The sequence below is a fragment of the Camelus dromedarius genome, chromosome 2 (genome assembly GCF_036321535.1).
Source record: "Camelus dromedarius isolate mCamDro1 chromosome 2, mCamDro1.pat, whole genome shotgun sequence".
NCBI lineage: Eukaryota > Metazoa > Chordata > Mammalia > Artiodactyla > Camelidae > Camelus > Camelus dromedarius.
Window position 1 is genome coordinate 72,611,147 of NC_087437.1, and position 18,642 is coordinate 72,629,788.

The 18,642-nt window shown below is 42.1% G+C and overlaps 1 protein-coding gene across 6 annotated transcripts; it reads left to right on the plus strand.

Annotated features, from left to right (window-relative positions):
- Window positions 1–3,942: 3,942 nt before the first annotated feature.
- On the plus strand, window positions 3,943–17,953 carry GCSAM (germinal center associated signaling and motility). Of its 6 annotated transcripts, XM_064495488.1 has the most exons (8): window positions 3,943–4,088; window positions 5,987–6,125; window positions 6,625–6,927; window positions 9,179–9,223; window positions 10,234–10,280; window positions 15,162–15,203; window positions 16,655–16,683; window positions 17,586–17,953. In XM_064495488.1, exons 3-8 carry the CDS (start codon window positions 6,782–6,784, stop codon window positions 17,898–17,900), a joined length of 624 nt encoding a protein of 207 aa, XP_064351558.1. In that variant the 5' UTR covers window positions 3,943–4,088; window positions 5,987–6,125; window positions 6,625–6,781; the 3' UTR covers window positions 17,901–17,953. The 6 variants fall into 6 exon arrangements, with proteins under 6 accessions (XP_064351558.1, XP_031311761.2, XP_031311766.2 ...); XM_031455901.2 differs by lacking the exon at window positions 5,987–6,125; XM_031455906.2 differs by lacking the exon at window positions 5,987–6,125 and having other exon boundaries at window positions 6,853–6,927.
- Window positions 17,954–18,642: the final 689 nt, after the last annotated feature.

Sequence of the window (18,642 nt, forward strand, 5' to 3'; positions counted from 1 at the left end):
CTGCTCCTTCCTGCTACCTTACACAATCATAAGACATTTTCATGATCAGTAGCTAATGCTTCCACAGCTCAGCTTCTCCATCTAATGGCCTGAGTGAAACTGAAAGTTGAAAGTTAGGGCGCAATTCCCTAAATTACAATGGCAGACTGATTTCTAACCCTCACCCCTATGGTGTTGTCTCTTGGATTCAAGCCTTTGCTCAACCTGGAAACTAACTAAGCCAGTCCTGGGGCGGCGTGCAGGCTGTTTGCTCAAGCGGCCCCACCCTGGGTGTGGGATATCTTAATTCATATTGGTGAGGAGTCACCAACAGCCTCACTGACCGCTAAGCTCCCCTGCCCTTTTTGCCTTTCTCCAGATGCTGAGAAACTCTGGTTCCTGCTGCTGACCTCTAGAGGGTGCAACAGGTACAGAGGCCACTGGGGAGGGAGACTTTTAAATTGAATGTTAATTTTTTTCCTGAAAGTAACAGGGAAGAGAAGGATTAGTTACAACAGTGTATCAAGACTCCTTCATCTCCCTCACACACACACACACACACACACACACACACACACTCCTTCTTTACACACAAAATGGCAGACCATTGGCTGTTATCTCCGATTTCCTATATATACCACAGTGGAACAAAACTTGCCACCCCAGAATAGCTCTTTGGCTTGAGGATTATTGGGGGCTGATTGTTTTTAAAAAACAAAAAGAGCTTAAGAGCTCTTTCTTTTTACCTCTCTCTTAACTGCCTAGAAGAATTTAGATAAAGGGCCTGGTCCAGGAAGAGTACTATTACCCAAGACCTCTACAAAGAACATGGGCTGGTGTGGCAGGGAGACCTCAGCAGGTCCCGGGGACCAACGTGCTCTCTGCATCCCACTGTCTCTGAAGGGCCCAGCAAGCATCTGTATCTCCAGCTCCATGTGAATTGCCTTCCTCCTGAGTCTCAGACCCTACCCCCTCTCCTTCTCTCAGAAGGCATATAAGCCTCAATTGCCTAACTTGTCCTTGAATGTCATATTCTTATGGAGCCCGCGTATGTTTACAATTAAATTTGGGTTTTTTTCCTGCTAATCTTTCTCCTGTTGATTTAATGCTTAGACCAGCCAGGATAACCTAGAGGAAGTTTTGGGGTTTCTTTTTTTCCCTCCCCCACAACAGAATAGAAAGCTTTAGGTGACTTGTAAGGTATTCCTTAAAATTTATGATAATTATCCAGCCTGGGGAAAGAAGTCATTTTAACAGAGAATGGGAGGAACAGACTAGGGCAGTCATAGATTTCTTAGATCTGTATGCAGTGGACATCCTTAATTTTTAATAGATGCTTTGTTTAGGATTTTCTTTCTTACTTCACTGCTTCATCTAATTTACTGAGGAGTGGGTTTCCTCACCCTGAATTTTAGTTATTCTGGAAATAAGAAAATCTGCTATCTTAATATCTTTCCTAGGGTTAATTACCTAAGAGATTAATGAAAAGTTGAATGGAGGTATGGTTGGAGAAACATAATTAAAAACAAAATCTCCTGCCACCTCAGAAAACCTCCCACCAAAGTAGAAGAAAAAGAAAGTTTTTATTATTGAATAAGCATTAAACCAGAATGTAATGAGAATTATCGGCAACCCACTAAAAAGATTACAAAAACAAAGAAATCGTGCCCTTTTATATAGACAAGCAGATACAACCCATTGTATACATTTTCTCAAGATAATGTCTAGTCCTCCAATAAGAGGACTTCACTGCACTATTTGTCACACATTTTTCATCCTAAATGCATTTGGCAATATGTTTAGTAATTGTCCTTAAAAGACAAAATTTCCTCTTATCTTTTTGTCTGGAGGTAGGTTTGCAATTTGGAGCCAGGTGCCAGATGAAGTCTGGCTCCTCTCCTCCCAGAAACCTGGGAGATAAGGGCCCTATTTTCCCTGATGATTACATTTCAAAAATATGGCCCCCCAGGTGCTGGAGGAAACATGCTTGGATTGCTTATTTAGCTCTTTAAGAGATTTACATGTATTTTAAAGATGGAGAGACAGAATTTACAAGTTTTGGAAAATAACTGCTCTAAGAAACGGGAGGGGAGAAAGTCTCTGTCCTTATTTTCAACAGACAGAATTAGTCTTCTTATTTTTCATTTGTATTTGTACTGACAGTACTAAAATGTAAATATTACATTATAAATTATAAGTAATAACATATTTTGATTCAAGCACCAAGCCCTCCTAGGTTGGCATTACCCTCCTTTCCCTGTCACAGGCCCCCCTCATTCCAGAATACCTTCTCCTAGGCAAGGGGTGTCTGCCTTTTGGCCCATCTGAAATAACGTGCTCCTGGTAATCCCGCATAGAGGCAGCCTGAAGTCTGGAGAGCGGCTGCAGGGCCCAGGGTGCTTGCTGCGTGATGGGTCTGGTGTTGCACAACTGGTACCCAATTTCTCTAACGCTCCTTCTTCTAAACTGCCTCCCCACATGGCCCTGCCTGTCGCGAGTGTGACCTCTGTATTACTCCAGGACAAGCCATAAAGTCTTTTGCACTTTGTTCCACTTCAAGGAGCTCTACAAAGGCAGGCCTGTATCTGCTCTGTTCACTGCTGAACTCACGGTGGCCAGCATACAGCAGGCACTCAGCATATCCTTGTTAAAGGAATGAAGGAACACATGTGTGACCAAACTGAAACTAACCATCAACTATAAGAATAATTCTAAAAATCCACAATTTCTGCCCCTAAGTTCATTTCTTTCTTTTCTTAACCTCTTTCTATTGAGATATAATTTATGTACAGTAAAACACACTCTTTTTGGTATACAGATCTATGAATTATGAGAAACATACACAGTTACGTCACCACCACCACAAGATACAGAACAACAAAAAAATTCCCTCCCGACCCTTGAAGGTCAACCCCTCCCACCCTCCTCTTGGCCACCACTGATGTGTTTTAGGTCCCTATGGTTTTACTTTGTCCTGAATGTCACAAAAAGTAGGCTTTAAGTCTGGCTTCTTTCACTCAGCATAACGCTTTGACATTCACCCATGCCATTGTATATGTTAGTAGCTCATTCCTTTTTATTACTGGGCAGGATCCTATTGTGTGGATGTGATATAGTTTGTTTAGCCAGTCACTACTTGAGATCACTTGGGTTATTTCCAGGGTTTGAGGGGATGGCAATTGTGAGTCAAGCAGCTACAAATATATGCATACAGGTTCTTAGAAGTCTCAATTTTCTTTTTCACTTGGGTAAATGCCTAGGAGTGGGGTGGCCAGGTTGTATTTAATTTTATAAGAAACTGCCGTACTGTTTTCCAAAGAGGCTGAACAATTTTGCATTCCCAGCGGTAAGACTTCCAGATGCTCTGCTTCCCTTGTCAGCACTTGGTATTATGAGTTTTTGTTTTTTATTCAGTGTTAGCCATTCCAGTAAGTGTGCAAAAAATACTGCACTGCGGTTTAGATTTACATTCTCCTAATGACTATGGTGTTGAGCATCTTTGCATGAATTTATTTGTCAATTGTACATTTTCTTTGATGAAATACCTGTTCAAATATCTTGTCCATTTATTATTGGATATTTGTTTTATCCTTAGTGAGTTCTGAGCGTTCTTTATACACTTTGGATAAAAGTCTTTTTATCAATGTGTTTGCTAATATTTTCTACTGGTCTGTGGCTTGACTTTTGTGTTAAGCTTTTTTGTTTTAAAAACAAAGTTCCCCTCTCTGACGTTTCTAGGTCTACAAAGTGGTTTAATAAGCTTAAGGCATCTGAAATTAAAAACCCTCAGGGCCTGTTTATAAATGCAGACAGGGCTTCCCCATTTGCTCATTGACGAATGGCTTCTGGTTAAGGGCAATAACCCGGTTCTTTCAGCCTCTGATATTTTAGGAAGTGGTGCATGTGACTTTTCTGAATCTCCTCCCTCTGGGCTCCCCTCCCCTCTGCAGAGGAAGACTCTTCTGCATTCAGCTCTCTCTGCACCGGTGGCCAGAGCAACGCAGCCCCGTCTCTGAGTCAGGAGCTGCTGCTGTCAGGGCACAGGGCAGGCTGGGGGAAGGCACCAGGAGGACTGAGAGGATGGGGAACTCTCTGCTGAGGGAAAACAAGTGAGTACAGACTTCCCAATTGGAAGCAGAGGAGATGGGTAGGGCAGAAAGAGAAAAAGGGATCTGCTCTTGGGAGAAGGCAATTGGGTAAGGGACTAATGAGAATGAAGTGCCTACTATGTGCCAGACACCATGTTCAATTCCTTGTAGGTTGGCTTTCTCCTCAGAATCATAGTGAGCAGCTCGTAGAGAACAGCTGGAACGCAGAAGGACTTTATCAAGGGAGGTCTGTGCAGTACACTACCACCTAAGAAATGGGACAGCTTTCTGGGGCATGGAGGGGATGCTCTCCTGAGCTCTTAATGCCCCACAGAGTGCTCAAAGACATCACCACACTTTTAGTTGCTATTAAAGTTCTATTAAATAAATAGCAAGCTCCTTGATACCATAGACCTTGGCTGGTGCACACTCTCTGCAACAGGTAAGCAGAGGTCATTGAAATTGGTAGAGAACTTGGCCTTTCTTGACCTCAGTTTCCTCATTTTTAATGGAAATAATAACACCATAGCTACATTGGAGGGTTCTAGTGTGTGTGTGATACATAGTAAAGTTCAATAATTAGAAGATACTATTTTTTGGACCATCATCTTCATTAACATCAAAGCAGCCATTGTAAAAGTTAGTATTACCCAAAACAGGGGAATTTCTCAAGTATGAAGCGAACTGGTCTAGACAGAATGAGCTAGCGTAGCGGGTGGAGGGCAGGAATCTATACAGGATTGTGTTTGTTGTCCCAGAGCTCAGCTCATGTCACTGGGAGCTAAGACACAGAATCCAAAATGCCACCTGCCAAAAGGAAGATTGGCAAACCCACAGGATGTATCCTAGACCTCATGAGGGTCAGTGTTGTCTGAGACTTCTCCCCAGATCCTCACGGCGGTTTGTCAGACTGCAAATCTAGCATTCCTCTATATAAACCCCTATTTTTATGTCTAGATGTGAGACCCTTATTCATCTTCGAATTTCTGTTTCCTAGCATCATTTCTGGCATACAGTTGGCTTTCAATAAGTGCTGGATGAATGATTGGAATCATAAATAATAACTGTCTTGAAAAATAAAACAAAATCCCGATATGATGTGACTGTGAAAGTTATGATTGGTGTCACAATTGTAATTTTGCTTCTTAGAACTTTGGTATGAGGTGAAGGATTGTGACACTAATACATGTTAGTTGTAAAAGAAACTGGAAAATACATAAAGTATTAACAAGAAAATAAAATAAACTGGGGAGTCACAGTTATAGCTACTGATACCATTAGGAGCACTAGCTTTATTTTACTGTTTTGTGTTTATCAGCCACTTGTATTCCTTCCTTTGTGAAGAGCCAGTACTATCTTTCGCCCATTTTTGCTTTGGATTTTGGTCTTATTGATAAAAGAGTTGTTTGTCTTATTGGTAGTAAGAGCTATTTGTACTTTGAAAAAAGTAGTCCTTTCTCTTAAATATCATGAAAAATATTTTTCCATTCTGCGTGTCTTGTGCCTCCCAGAATTTTTGGTTTTTTCTTATCATATTTTAAGCATAATTGAATTAGCTCTTGAAAGCTTTATGATTTCTGCCAATTTATGCTTAAAATTCTTTTCCCATCCCAAGATAAGACAAATCCACAACATAATTTTTATGGTTTTATTGCTTTACATTTAGCACCATACATTCAAATGTGGTGTCAGATAAAAATATATATTTCTTCCACATTGTTAATCCGTTGGCTCAGCGTCTTCATTTCTATGCTGATTTAAATTGTCTCCCTTTATATATTCAAAAGTCTTATATTTACTGGGATCTGATTTTTAACTTCACCCCTGCCACCTGGTTATCATCCAACTAGCATCCCCACCCCAACCATGTCTCTCCAGATCAAATTTGTTACAAAAACCCAGGCAATTCCCCCCATCAGGCAGAATGGCACCTACCCCTTCCTGAGAGGTGCTCCGAGTCTTAGAGAAGGAAGGCAACTGCCAGAAGCAAACTCAGCTCCCCCACCTACTTGTCCTCAGACAAGTCGTCTAACTTTTTAAACCTCAGTTTCTTCAACGGTAAGAAGTAGAATCATAATATCTACCTCATAGATTTATTCTGGGATTAAATGAAATATAGCATAGAAACTGTACGTTATTTACTTCTAGTAAGTAATATGTATAGTAAGCAGTATTGATGTATAATAGTGAGTATTTATAGTGTGTGTGCATATATACTTAGTAAGTACATGGTAAGTTGTGTGTCATTTTTAGTTTCTTTTTGTCTATACCCTAGACTCCCCACAAATAAAAAGATAGTTATACAAAAATCCAACTCAAACAATGAACCAATTCGTTTTCTTTATTTAATTCTTCCCCTTTTGTCCCATGTTCTCTGCTTTGGTGCTTTTGTGAAAATAGCAATTCACATGAGACAAGGCCAGTACCCTTCCCCATTCCTGTGCACAGTCCCTGAAACTGCGCCAGGCAGATGGCCTTTTCTAGGCATTAATGTTCTCAGGGTCATCAGCGAGGATTCCTGGACGTTTGGGAACAAATGGTTTACAACTGATTGTAGATGGCGGTTGCTGGAGAACGTTGAGGGGCTGTTGCTATGGAAATGAAGAAAAGGTCAAATCAAGGACAGACTGAGGATAGATCGAGGGCACGTTAAGAGGTGGGAGAGCAAGAAGGAGAAGCCGAGGCAGTTTGGGGGTTCCGCATGAGCAGCAGAAATGAGGGCAGTTGGAAAACTTACAACGAGAGGTGGAAAAGGAAAGACTTGGCTGGTTCCCTGTGTGTGGAGTTCTAGGTGGCACCAGAACACTCAAGAGCTACCCTGGAATCTGAGGAATCAAAGCCACCAGCAGAGAACATCCAGGTGAGCGCAAATCCAACAAAACTTCCCCCAGCCTTTGCCCATGACGAGTGAAGTCTGTCGGGTCCTGGAATCGCACACCCTGCAACAGAGGACCCTGCTCAGACCAGACCTAGCAGAGGTCGTAATGATAGTAAATGTGAAGACAAGACAAAAGAGTAAAACACTTTGAACCTTTGGGCAGGAGATGTGCCATTTTGCTAGGAACCTAGTGCAACCCCTGGCAACTGTAAATAAGGATCTGCTTTCTGCTTGTTTGTCTCAAGTACCTTTGTGCTCCAGCTCCATCCTGGCCATTTCACATTGAGTTCTAAGTTTCTATTTCTGAGGTAACCACATCCCCTACATGGCTACAACTGCTAAAAGGTTTGTGGAGAGAGGCGCTTGTGAATACCCTGATGCTATTCAACAAAACCTGCCCCATCAATCCTTTCTGACCAGGCTTTTTGAGTCCAGGAAATCACTACAATATGGAACAAGGGCCCCTGAATCCAAGAATACCAAAGACTGGCAAAGTCAGTTGTTCTGTAGCTTGAAGGGTTATGTGCACTTCCCCATGGTTTCAGGAGAAGTTCTTGAAAGAGCATCAATTAAAAAGTGACCACAGGGCCAAAGCCGGTGTTAGGAGCTGGGAACCTAGAGATCCTTCCCAGCAGAGTGCTTTTCTTCTGTGCAAACTAAGGATCATGCATTTGAGGGGTATTGGATGTATGTTAAGGTACTCAGTCCAAATGATGAAACAGACTGGGAGGGCATTATAACAAAAGAAGGACTGGGGAGACTGAGGGGCCAGGGAAGCTCTGTGTAAGAGACAGGAACCTGGAATTGCTGGTAACATAGTCTGCTGTCATAGAGAATCACCTGGCCTCCTTTATGGAGGTTGTCTGAACCTACCCTAGACCAAAACATCCAAATTGAAATGCAAGAATATATTGCAGAAAGGTGGAGTGGAGGAAATAACCAGTTTAAAAATAGCTTTTGCCCATGTTTAACTTTGTTCGACCCTTACAACTCCATGAGGTAAGCAGCGTAGGAATCTTCATTTCGTACATAAACTGTGGCTCAGGGAGTCCAGAGGTATCAATCCAGTAACTCAAAATCATCTTTTATCTCACACCCATATCTGCTCAGAGAACCTAATTTCTTAACATTGTTGTGATTTAATAGTGTCCTCCTAGTGTTTTTTTAGCCACAGAAATAGGAAGTGTAAGCAAATGGGTTAAAGAAATCAGAATATAGTCTGAAGAGGAGAGAGAACCAGCCATGCCTCTCAGCCCCAAAGGCTCCAATGGCACACGGACCCCAGAGGCTGTCCGGGCACTCAGCCACGTTGGCACCCACAGCCAAGGTCACATGCCCCAGCCTCTCCTCCATTGTCCTCTCCAAGAGAACTTCCTGAAACAGCTCACTGGGGGAGATATTTCTGGATGGTGTTTTCCAAGCCTTTGTATATTGTGTTACTGGTACATGCAGTACTTTATAAAAGGCTTTCCTGTTCAACCGTGTAGGTAGTTAACTCTGTGTCAATTCAGAAAGATGCCCACAATGATACTTAGACTTCAGCCTAGGTGTCTGAATGCAGAGAGGTCCTGAGCCTTTCTGCCATTAAATCCTTTTTATATAGCTGTACCTTGGGGTCAAGATGGTGGATATGATGATCTGAGCCGGTTAGAGTTGATCTGTTCAGGGCTACTCCTTCATTTATCAAATACTTACTGGAAAATGGCACAGGCTAGCGATATATACCATGATGAACAGATAAATATGGTTTCCCGACCTTGTGAAGCCCACATTCTAGTGTAGGATATAGACAAGTGAGCAGACATGGTAGTGTAAATAGGAGAAATTCAGATGCAGTGGAATCATGTAAATATTGCCTACCCAGTGCCTGGAAGAAACTTCTAAAACAAACATACCTTGATTTCCTGGAGATAACTCTTATGTGCCCTTCATCTCAAGATGAATAAATAACTGGAGTTGGGGGTGAACAAGCCTCTTTCTTTTGCTAGGAATACAGCAGAAAGTTCCTTCTCTGATTGAGAGTTGATAATGTCATCTTCGTCCTTCCAAAGGGCCAGTTTATGTCCTGGGAGGACAAAGGCATTCTAGTATGATAGACGCGTCCAAGTCACCTAGAACAGATTTTCTCCTGGGGGAAAAAAGCTTTTTTCACAGAAATGAGAAAGGGAAGGGAGTCACCCTAACCAAGCTGCAGAAACTAAACTTGTGATTTGTCACCTCTTGGGTATTTTAGACGCTGGGACTGCCACTTCGCTGAAGGGTGTTTCTGCCTTCCGTGGTGAGTGGAGAACTGTCTTCCAGAGTTCTTTCCCCAACTGCGTGTAAGTTATCTGTGAACTCCCCTCTGTCTGTGACCACAGTGCTGCCTGTGACAGTAGAAGCCTCTCACTAACCCAGACACCATTGTCTGAGAGTCAGTCAGGGAAGCGATGCTCCAAGTTGGTAAGAAACAGGAACAGTAGTCTCATGAGTGGTACTCATTCTTCAAACGAGAAAGCCTCGGAAGCAAGGATGAAACTGGCTACCCATGGAGAGAAAGACCACTAATCACTTGCAGATCTCAGAGTCTGCCTTTAGGAAGCACGCATTTCTGTCCCTTGCACAGAGAACATATAGCTAGGATGATTATATAATTCATTGTCCAAACTAGGAAACATTTGTGAGTGAAAAGGAGGCTAAAAATAATTAAGGGTCACCAAGTGATTGATAACGACATTAACTAGACTGTCTGTGCCAACCAGGACACATGGTCATTCTCCTTAGAGCAGATGTCGTCCTTGTCTCCTGAAATGACAACAGGTTTCCCTCATATTTATACTGTGTTTTTTTCCGGGGGTCATCTCTATAGCGTAGTTACCTCTGTGCTCACATGGGGAGGGTGGCGGGTGCTTGCTTGGGTATCATAGATTGGGGTTGGGATTGGGATTGGATATAACAATACCTCCTTAACTCATTGCTATAAAATAAATTGATATTTTTATCAGAAAAAAAAATCCAAAAAAGTTACCCATAACATCACTATAGTTCTCCGTCTATAAATCAATTCCGTATCAGCCTCAGAAAAAGGAGAAGGAAAGAGAAAGAGGGAGAGAAACACAAAGGAGTAGATTTCTACTTGACCTTGTCTTTCATTTTTTCCTTTTTAATCTTCTTTTCTGTGCTCTAAGGGGTATCACAAAAGGCCTATAACTTTAACAAGTAGGTAAAAATAAGTTTGTACAGTTGAGTGTCACGTCCTTGAGTTTCTGAATACTGGAGCAACCAATTGCCTTTCCTTTTCTTTTACAGGAAAAAAATGCACATTTTTAAAGCAAGACAAGATTCCCCAAAGCAAAGTAAGTTATTGCTTTCACATCATTTTTACTTTTGACACTTTTATTTCCGAGCTGCCCCTTCCCTGTGCTCACAAAGGTCCTTGGGCATATTTTGTCTAGGATAATACTTAACACATTTTGCTGTAGTTTGTCTGATTGCATGTCTGTTTGGCCACTAGATTGGGAGCTCAGTGTGGGAGGAACTGGCTTGGTGATCTTTGTATCCTTCTGTTAGTCCCTGAGGCTGAAGGAGTTAAATGAGACAATAAAAGCAAAAGGTGGGGGTGTGAGGCACCTATAAGAAACTGTGAGGAGGCCAGCGTGGACACAGGATGCACAGAGGAGGGGCAGAGCCTTAAAGTCAAGTTTAAGGTTGAAGTTTTTGTCTTGAGAACCACAGGAGGTACTGAAGGGCTTTAAACAAGGGCCAAGTACGCTCACATTTGCATTAAAGACATCACCCTGTTTGCTGTGTGGAGAACAAATTGCAGTAGGGAGAGGCAAGAGCAGGGGCTGGAAGACCACTTAGGAGGCCGATGCCATGGTCTCTGGTGATGGAACAGGGCTGAAGTTAAGGAAAGGGAATTCGAAGGAGAGGGTGGTGAATAGAGCCGTAGGTAAGAGAGGAAACAAAGAAAGTACAGGCCTGCGGACAGGCCGCTGCATTTCTAAAGAAAAACAACTGAGTTTTGCCTGTGCCTTCTTAGGTTTAAAGAGGAGAGCCTTGTTTATGAACCCTGAATCTTAAAAACCAGCCATGTAGGCGTGTAAATAAATAATACAGCCCTCCCACCCGTAGTCATTTCACCCAGGGGAGTTGTGGGTGCCAGGAATCCCTGGTCTCCACCAGAGCAAAACATGGTGGAAATAAGGCCCCTAGTGCAGAAGCTCACAGAGCCTTTTCTTTTTTGAAATTTTATTGGTGTTATTGACTTGCAATGTTATGTTAGAGTGATTTGATATTTTATACGTTTCACAGTGATCACCACGGTAAGTCTAGCTACCAGCTGTCACCACACAGTCATTACTATACTAGTCACTGTATTCCCTGTTCTGTGCATTACGTCCCCGTGACTTGCTTATTTTATAACTGGAAGTTTGTACCTCTTAATCTGCTTCACCTATTTACTGATCCCTCCACCTCCTCCCCTCTGATAACCACCGGGTTGTTCTCTGTATGGGTCTGCTTATGTTTTGTTATTGTTTGTTCACTTTTTTTGTCCTTTAAGATTTCTGGGGTTTTTTTAAACTATTTTTTTAGAGCAGTTTCAGGTTCACAGAGAATAGAGCAGAAAATACAGAGTTCACACATAGCCCTCCCCACACATATATACTGCCCTACCCTCAACATCCCTCATCAGTGTGGCATATTTTGTACAATCGATGAGCCAATGTGGATACATTGTTATCAACCAAAGTCAACAGTTTACATTAGGGTTCACTCTTGATGTTGTACATTCTATGGGCTTTGACAAATGCATAATGACATACAGCCACCACTGTAGTGAATAATAATAATTATTATTATTTTTATGAATAATTTCATTGCCCTAAAAGTCCCTTGTGCTCCATCTATTCATTCCTCTCTCTCTCCCTCTCCCCAAACCCCTGGAAACCACGATGTTTTTATTGTTTCTGTAGCTGTGCTTTTCCAGAATGTCATTTGGTTGGAATTGTACAGTTTGTAGCCTTTTCAGACTGGCTTCTTTCATTTAGTAATATGTCTGTTAAGTTTCTTCCATGTCTTTCATGGCTTGATAGCTCATTTCTTTTTTTTTTAACTGCACATAGATTTTTTAATCTACATATATGTAACACTTATTGTTTCTAAGAGTTTTGTTTTTTAGATTCCACATGTAAGTGAAATCACATGGTATTTCTCTTTCTCTCTCTAATTTATTTCACTTAGCATAATACCCTCTAGGTCCATCCATGTCATTACAAATAGCAAGATTTTATTCTTTTTCTGGCTGAGTAATATTTATTTGTATATACATATTCCACATCTTCTTCATCCATTCATCTGCCAAGGAACACTTAGGTTACTTCCCTATCTTGACTATTGTAAGTAATGCTGCAGTGAACACTGGGTTTCATGTATCTTTTCAAATTAGAGTCTTTGTTTTCTTCAGATAAATACCCAGGAGTGGAATCCCTGGATCATATGGTAGTTATATTCTAAATTTTTTGAGGAACCTCCATACTGTTTTCCATAGTGGCTGCACCAATTGACAATCCCACCAATAGTGCAAGAGGGTACCCTTTCTCCACATTTGTTATTTGTTGTCTTTTTGATAAGGGCCAGTACAGCAGCCACTGTAGTAGCAGTACCATAGTGCTATAATAGTAATAGAGTTTGAAATCACGGAGTGTGATACCTCCAGCTTTGTTTTTCCTTCTCAAGATTGCCTTGGCTACTCTGCATCTTTTGTGGTTTTATACAAGCATTAGGATAATTTATTCTAGCTCTGTGAAAAATGCCATTGGTATTTTGATAAGAATTGCATTGAATCTGTGGATTGCTTTGAGTGGTATGGACATTTTAATAATATTAATTCTTCCAAGCCATGGGCTTAGTATATCTTTCCATTTTGTGTGTGTGTGTTGTCCTCAATTTCTTTCATCTATGTCTTACAGTTTTCAGAGTACAAGTCTTTTACCTCCTGGGTGCGATTTATTCCTAGGTATTATATTCTTCTTGATACAGTTGTTTTCTTAATTTCTCTTTTTGATAGTTTACCATTAATATATAGAAATGTGTCAGATTTCTTTATATTAATTTTGTATCCTGCAACTTTATGGAATTCATTTATTAATTCTAAGAGTTTTTTGGTGGTCTTTAGAGATATATATATAGTATTATGTCATTTGCAGAGAGTGATAATTTTACTTTTTCTCTTCTAATTTGCATGCCTTTTATCTCTTTTTCATGTTTGGTTGCTGGGCTAGGACTTGCAATATGAGGCTGAATGAAAGTGGTGAGGGTGGGCATCCTTGTCTTGTCTCTGATCTTAAAGGAAAAGAGGTCAGCTTTTTGTCATTGAGTAGGAGTTAGCTGTGGTTTGATGTGCATGGCCTTTATTATGTTGAGGTACATTTCCTCTATACCCAGTATGTTGAGAGTTTTTATCCTGAATGCATGTTAAATTTTGTCAAATGCTTTGTCTGCATCTATGGAGTTGATCGTATGATTTTTTAGCCTTCATTTGGTTAATGTGATGTATCACACTGATTGATTTGTGGATATTGAATTAATGGAATAAATCCCACTTGACCATGGTGTGTGATCTTTTTAATGTATTATTGAATTTGGTTTGCTAACATTTTGTTGAGGATTTTTGTTCCATACTTTCACTTTCAGTCTGTGTCTGTCTTTAGATCTAAAGTGAGTCCCTTATAGGCAGTATATAGATGGGTCTTCTTCTATTTTTGTTGTTATCCATTCAGCCACCCTGTGTCTTTTGATTGGAGCGTTTAGTCCATTTACAACTAAAGTGATTATTGATAGGTATGCTGACTGCCATTTTGTTCATTGTTTTCTGATTGTTTTTATAGTTCTTCTCTGTTTCTTCTTCCCTTGTTTCTTTCTTTGTGGTTTGATTATTTTCTTTAGTGTGATGTTGAATTCCTTTCTATTTCTTTTCCGAGTCTCTGCTGTGGGACTTTGGTTGATGGCTACCATGAGATATATGTGTATCTAAGTTTGTTTTAAGCTGATAGTTGCTGATGTTTGAATGCATTATAAAAGCACGACATTTTTACCTCCTACCACGTTTACATTTTTGACATCATATTTTACATTTTTACTCTGTGTATCCCTTAAATACTTACTGTAATTATAGTTGATTTTACTACTTTTGTTTCTTAACTTTCATATTAGTTATTTAAGTGGCTGATTCACTGGCTTTAATATATATTTGCCTTTACCAGTGAGTTTTTTTTCTTTCATATACTTTCTTATTTCTAGTTGTGGTCTTTTCTTTTCTGCTTAAAGGAGACCCTTAAACCTTTCTTGTAGTGCCAGTTTAGTGTGATAAACTCCTTTAGTTTTTGCTTGTCTGAGAAATTTTCTCTCTCCTTTGGTTCTGAATAATAACCTTGCTGGGTAGAGTATTCTTGGTTGTAAGATTTTTCCTTTCGGTGCTTTTATTCATGCCATTCCCCTCTGGCCTGCTAAGTTTCTGTTGAAAAGTCATCTGACAGTCTTCTAGGGGCTCCCTGGTATGTGACTGGCTGCTTTTCTCTTGCTGCCTTTGAAATTCTCTCTTTAATTTTTGCCATTTTAATTATAATGTCTTGGTGTGGATCTCTTTGGGTCCATCTTTTTGGGGATTATTTGAGCTTCCTGGACCTGGATGTCTATTTCCTTCTTAAGATTAGGGAAGTTTTCAGCCTTTTTTTTTTTTTTTTAAATACATTTTCTGCCCCTTCCCTTCACTCTTGTCCTTCTGGGACTCCTATAATGTGAATGATAGTACTCTTGATTTTTTTTTTCAGAGGTCCCTTGAACAGTTCTTATTTTAAAAATACTTTTTTCTTTTTGCTGTTCTGATTGGGTGATTTCTGGTCTCCAGTCTTCCAGATCACTGATCTTTTCCTCTGTCGTCTAATCTGCTGTTGATTCCCTCTGGTGTATTTTTTATTTCAGTTATAGCATTCTTCAGCTCTGATTGATTCTTTCTTACATTTTCCAAGTTTGTTGAGGTTTTCACTGTGTTCCTTTAGTGTTCTCCCAAGTTAGGTCAGCATGTTTATGATTATTATTTTGAACTCTATCAGATAAATTTCTTACCTATATTTTATTAGGATTTTTATCTGGTGGGGGGTTATCTTGAAAGCTTTTGGAACATTGCTCTGTCTCCTCATTTTGTTTGACTTTCTGTGTTTGTTTCTATGAATTAGGCAAAACAGCTACCTCTCTCGGTCTGGAAGTCATGGCCTTATGTAAGTATGTCCTCTGAGTAGATTGTATGTGTTACGCAGCTTTGGTGGGATGGCTGCAGCTGAGGTAGACTTGTGGGGGAAGCGGCGGGGTCCCAGGATGCACCTTTCTGGTGTTGCCTTCAGGGGACGGCTGGAGCTTCTATGGACATGGGGCACATAAGGGCAACGTTGGCAGGCTGGCCGCAGCACCTGGTCTGCGTTCCTACCTGTGCTACCAAGGTGGAAGGGGAATGCAAAAAACGGTGCTTTCCTGTGCCTTTGACCCTGAGGATTGTTCCAACTGTTCCCCGCCCATTTGGCAGGTGTTCCCGGGTTAGTAAATGGATTTCCTTCACATACTGTCTAGATGCACTTTAAACTGCTGTTTTTATTACTGTGCCCCAGAAAGGATAAGTCTGTGCATGGGCATCCCAGTGGTCTCCCTCCCTCCTGCAGGTCACTGCATCAGGAATAGGGTTCCCATCGATACCACGTCTCCATCTCCCCTACCCACCTCTGTGTAGTCCTTCTGGCATTTATTGTGCAGAAACTGTTCAATCAGCCTTCAGTTCTTCTTCAGAAGGAGTTTCTCTGTATGTAGGTATAGACTCAATGTGTCCATGGGAAGTGCTGAGGTTAGGGTCTTCCTATGCCACCATCTTGGACCCCCACAGGCCCTTCTCCTGTAGTGATAATCGTGGAGGTCCTAGATAGCCACAGGAATTTATGCAGATAGGAGAATCTGGAATGCCAGTGTTGAGGGAATCAACATGTGGTAAGGTGGCACATCTGCCTCCCGCGTCGGGTAGTGCCCTGAAGCTTCCACATGGAAGTTCAGGCTTGCTTTTTGAGCTTGTGCCCTTGCCTCTTTGCTGAGTGGCCAGAGCCAGCTGGTTTTAAGTAAATTGGCCTGCTTATGCTTGTGCCTGCCAGCAGTTTCAAAAATGGGAACGTTCAATTAAAGAGTTTCCTCCTCTGTAAAGCTTTCGTTGCACAGCAGGTTCCACACTGCCATCATCCCTTGTCACCTACTAGAAATAGCAGCCGTCCTCTGCATTGTGGATCTCTCTTAGGTCCTTGTCTGCCTCCTCTGCTAACCTGTGAGCCCTTGAGGACAGGGACTATTTCTGATTCTTCTTTGTCTCCCCAGGGCTTGGTACAGAGGAGGTATGCAATACGTTTGGGGTAACGAAGGACAAGGAGGGGAAGGAGTGAGGAAGGGAGGGAAGTGTGATTTCCTGTCCAAAGATCTGTGAATGTGTTTCCCTCCACCCAGCCTCTCAGCTCAGCGCTGGATGTTTCTTGTGCAGATAGCTTGTCACTCCCCAGCGATGTGTTGTAGATCAAGATAGCCTGATAAGAGCTACCCCCGCTGTTCCTTGGCTCTCTGCTTATATTTCCTTGCCCCACCTCCCCCCTCCCTGAAATCTCCCTAGGACCTGAAATTCATTAAGTGTATTTTCTTTCTCCAGATGAAGAGACATCATCTGCTCCCACTCAGGTAATGCAGACACCTCTGAGCCTTTTCCTTTTTCTGAGATGACAGTAGAAACGCAGGCACCTCAGACGGCAGGAGAAGGCTTCCAGGACGTCTGTGATGTTAATGTGAACCACTTTAGATGCCAGTGCTTGTGAGCCCAGGGGCACGTGCAGGGCCTGGAGGTGGAAGCAGTAGCCACCTCTGTTGCTCAGTTTATTGAAAGGAATGAATACTTATCGAGCATTTAGTTTATGCCAGGCGGTGGGCTGAGTGCTTGGCCTGAATCATCTCATGTAACTGTCACAACAACCCTGTGAGATGGGGACTGTTATTTTCCTACCCATTTTACAGATGAAAAAACTAAGAGATTAAGTGATAGTCTCTCAAAGCCAGACAGCTGACAAGATGGCAAGGGCACGGTTCAGAAACGAGCCTCACTCCTAAATCTGTACTCTTTCCCCTGCGCTTTGCTGTTTGGCTGTTTATCTCCTGAGATTTCACCGAATGACACCTTCTCCTGACTGGTTTCCCTTTTCACTCATGCAAACATCTCTGGAATAGGTAGTTAAATATCATAACCCAAGCACTCTAAGGTGTCCTCAGATTGTTCTCTTATGAAAGAATGAGCTGCCTCAGGGTCTTTGCGGACTTTGGGAATTATATGGGGCGGTCAGGGGTCACTCTGGAGCCCGGGGCAGAGAGGACATGCCTGAGTGGGCTGAATTCTCTGAGCAGCATGAGGACTCTGGCTGCTTGGGCTAGTGGTTGGGGTGGGGGCAGTCATTTAGAAAAAATAGCCAAAAGATGGAGGGGAAGTGGCTGTGGAAGGGAGACTTTGCCCCAGGCTGAGCTGTGCTGAGACTGGAGTATAAAGGGAATGAGAAGAGGCCAAGTCTTGGTGATGGCTCTCCTTTGACCCGCAGGAGAATGCTTACCGGAGCTCCTCGGAGGACTTGTGCTATGCCTCCATCAACCACAGTGTCGCTGGGAGAAGGCCAACAGGGAACTTGGCTGAGGAGTGCTATGAGAACGTTTCCCTCACGGCTGAGAGGCCGAGAGAGTCGCTGGGAGGAACTGAGACCGAGTACTCGCTTCTTTGTGTGCCTGCCACCCCCAGGCACCCATCCTCCCCAGAAGATCAGTATGAACTTCTTATGCCCAGTAGAATCTTCCCTCACTCTGTGCGACAGCCGCACTCACTTACGTCCCCTTCTCAGGCTCCATTTTCCCATTTATAATGAAGTGGTTGGACCAACTTTTAACACCAGCAAATAAAAGCCAGTGGTAGGGAGTTCTGGTTGAAGCAGGTGTGGAGCACAAATTACCCCAACACGCGCGCACGCGCGCACACACACATACACCAGTTCTTTCTACAGGGGTCTCCGTGGAACATGGTTTCCAAGCCACAGGGCCTCTTAGATCCTCCTCAGTGTCCAACATCCAAAGATCAACAACTATCTTGAACACCCACTCTTCGAGAAGGGAGTGACCATCTTTGGTTCCAAGTGGCTTTGAAAATGGGCCACACTATTCAGTGGTGGGAGGGACTCCCTAGTCCCCTGCTCCTCAGTTCAAGTTCTTCTTATAAAAGGTCCACATGATTGTCCTCTGAAGTCACAAGGAAGCTTCATCCATCATATTGTGTACCCAAAAGAGAGTCCTCATTCCACCAGTGTTTCTGGACCAGACTCCTCACCCATAGCCTTCCAGGTGGGCACCTGTGGCATTCTTGTGTCTCCATGCCTCTAAGCAGCGTCTTTTGCATTGAGTCCTTTGACTCATTGGCCGTGGTGGCTTGGTTAGTTACGTTGGTTGAATTAGTAAGTTCCAGGCCAGGTTTTTATATAATTTTTCATATAATTTTAGACCATATTTTTTAACTTTGTATTTCTCCCTAGAAGTCTTAAGAAAATCATAGCATCAGAGGAGGATAGAGTAGAGTAGAAAGATCTTTGGAGATCCTTAAATCCCACTATCTTT

Bases quoted from the DNA above. Each gene is read 5' to 3' on its own strand.
- GCSAM (XM_064495488.1), top strand. From the start codon at position 6,782: ATGAGGGCAGTTGGAAAACTTACAACGAGAGGTGGAAAAGGAAAGACT. The intron at 9,224-10,233 runs GTGAGTGGAGAA...TTTCTTTTACAG, and splicing joins GGGTGTTTCTGCCTTCCGTG to GAAAAAAATGCACATTTTTA. The intron at 16,684-17,585 runs GTAATGCAGACA...TTTGACCCGCAG, and splicing joins CATCATCTGCTCCCACTCAG to GAGAATGCTTACCGGAGCTC.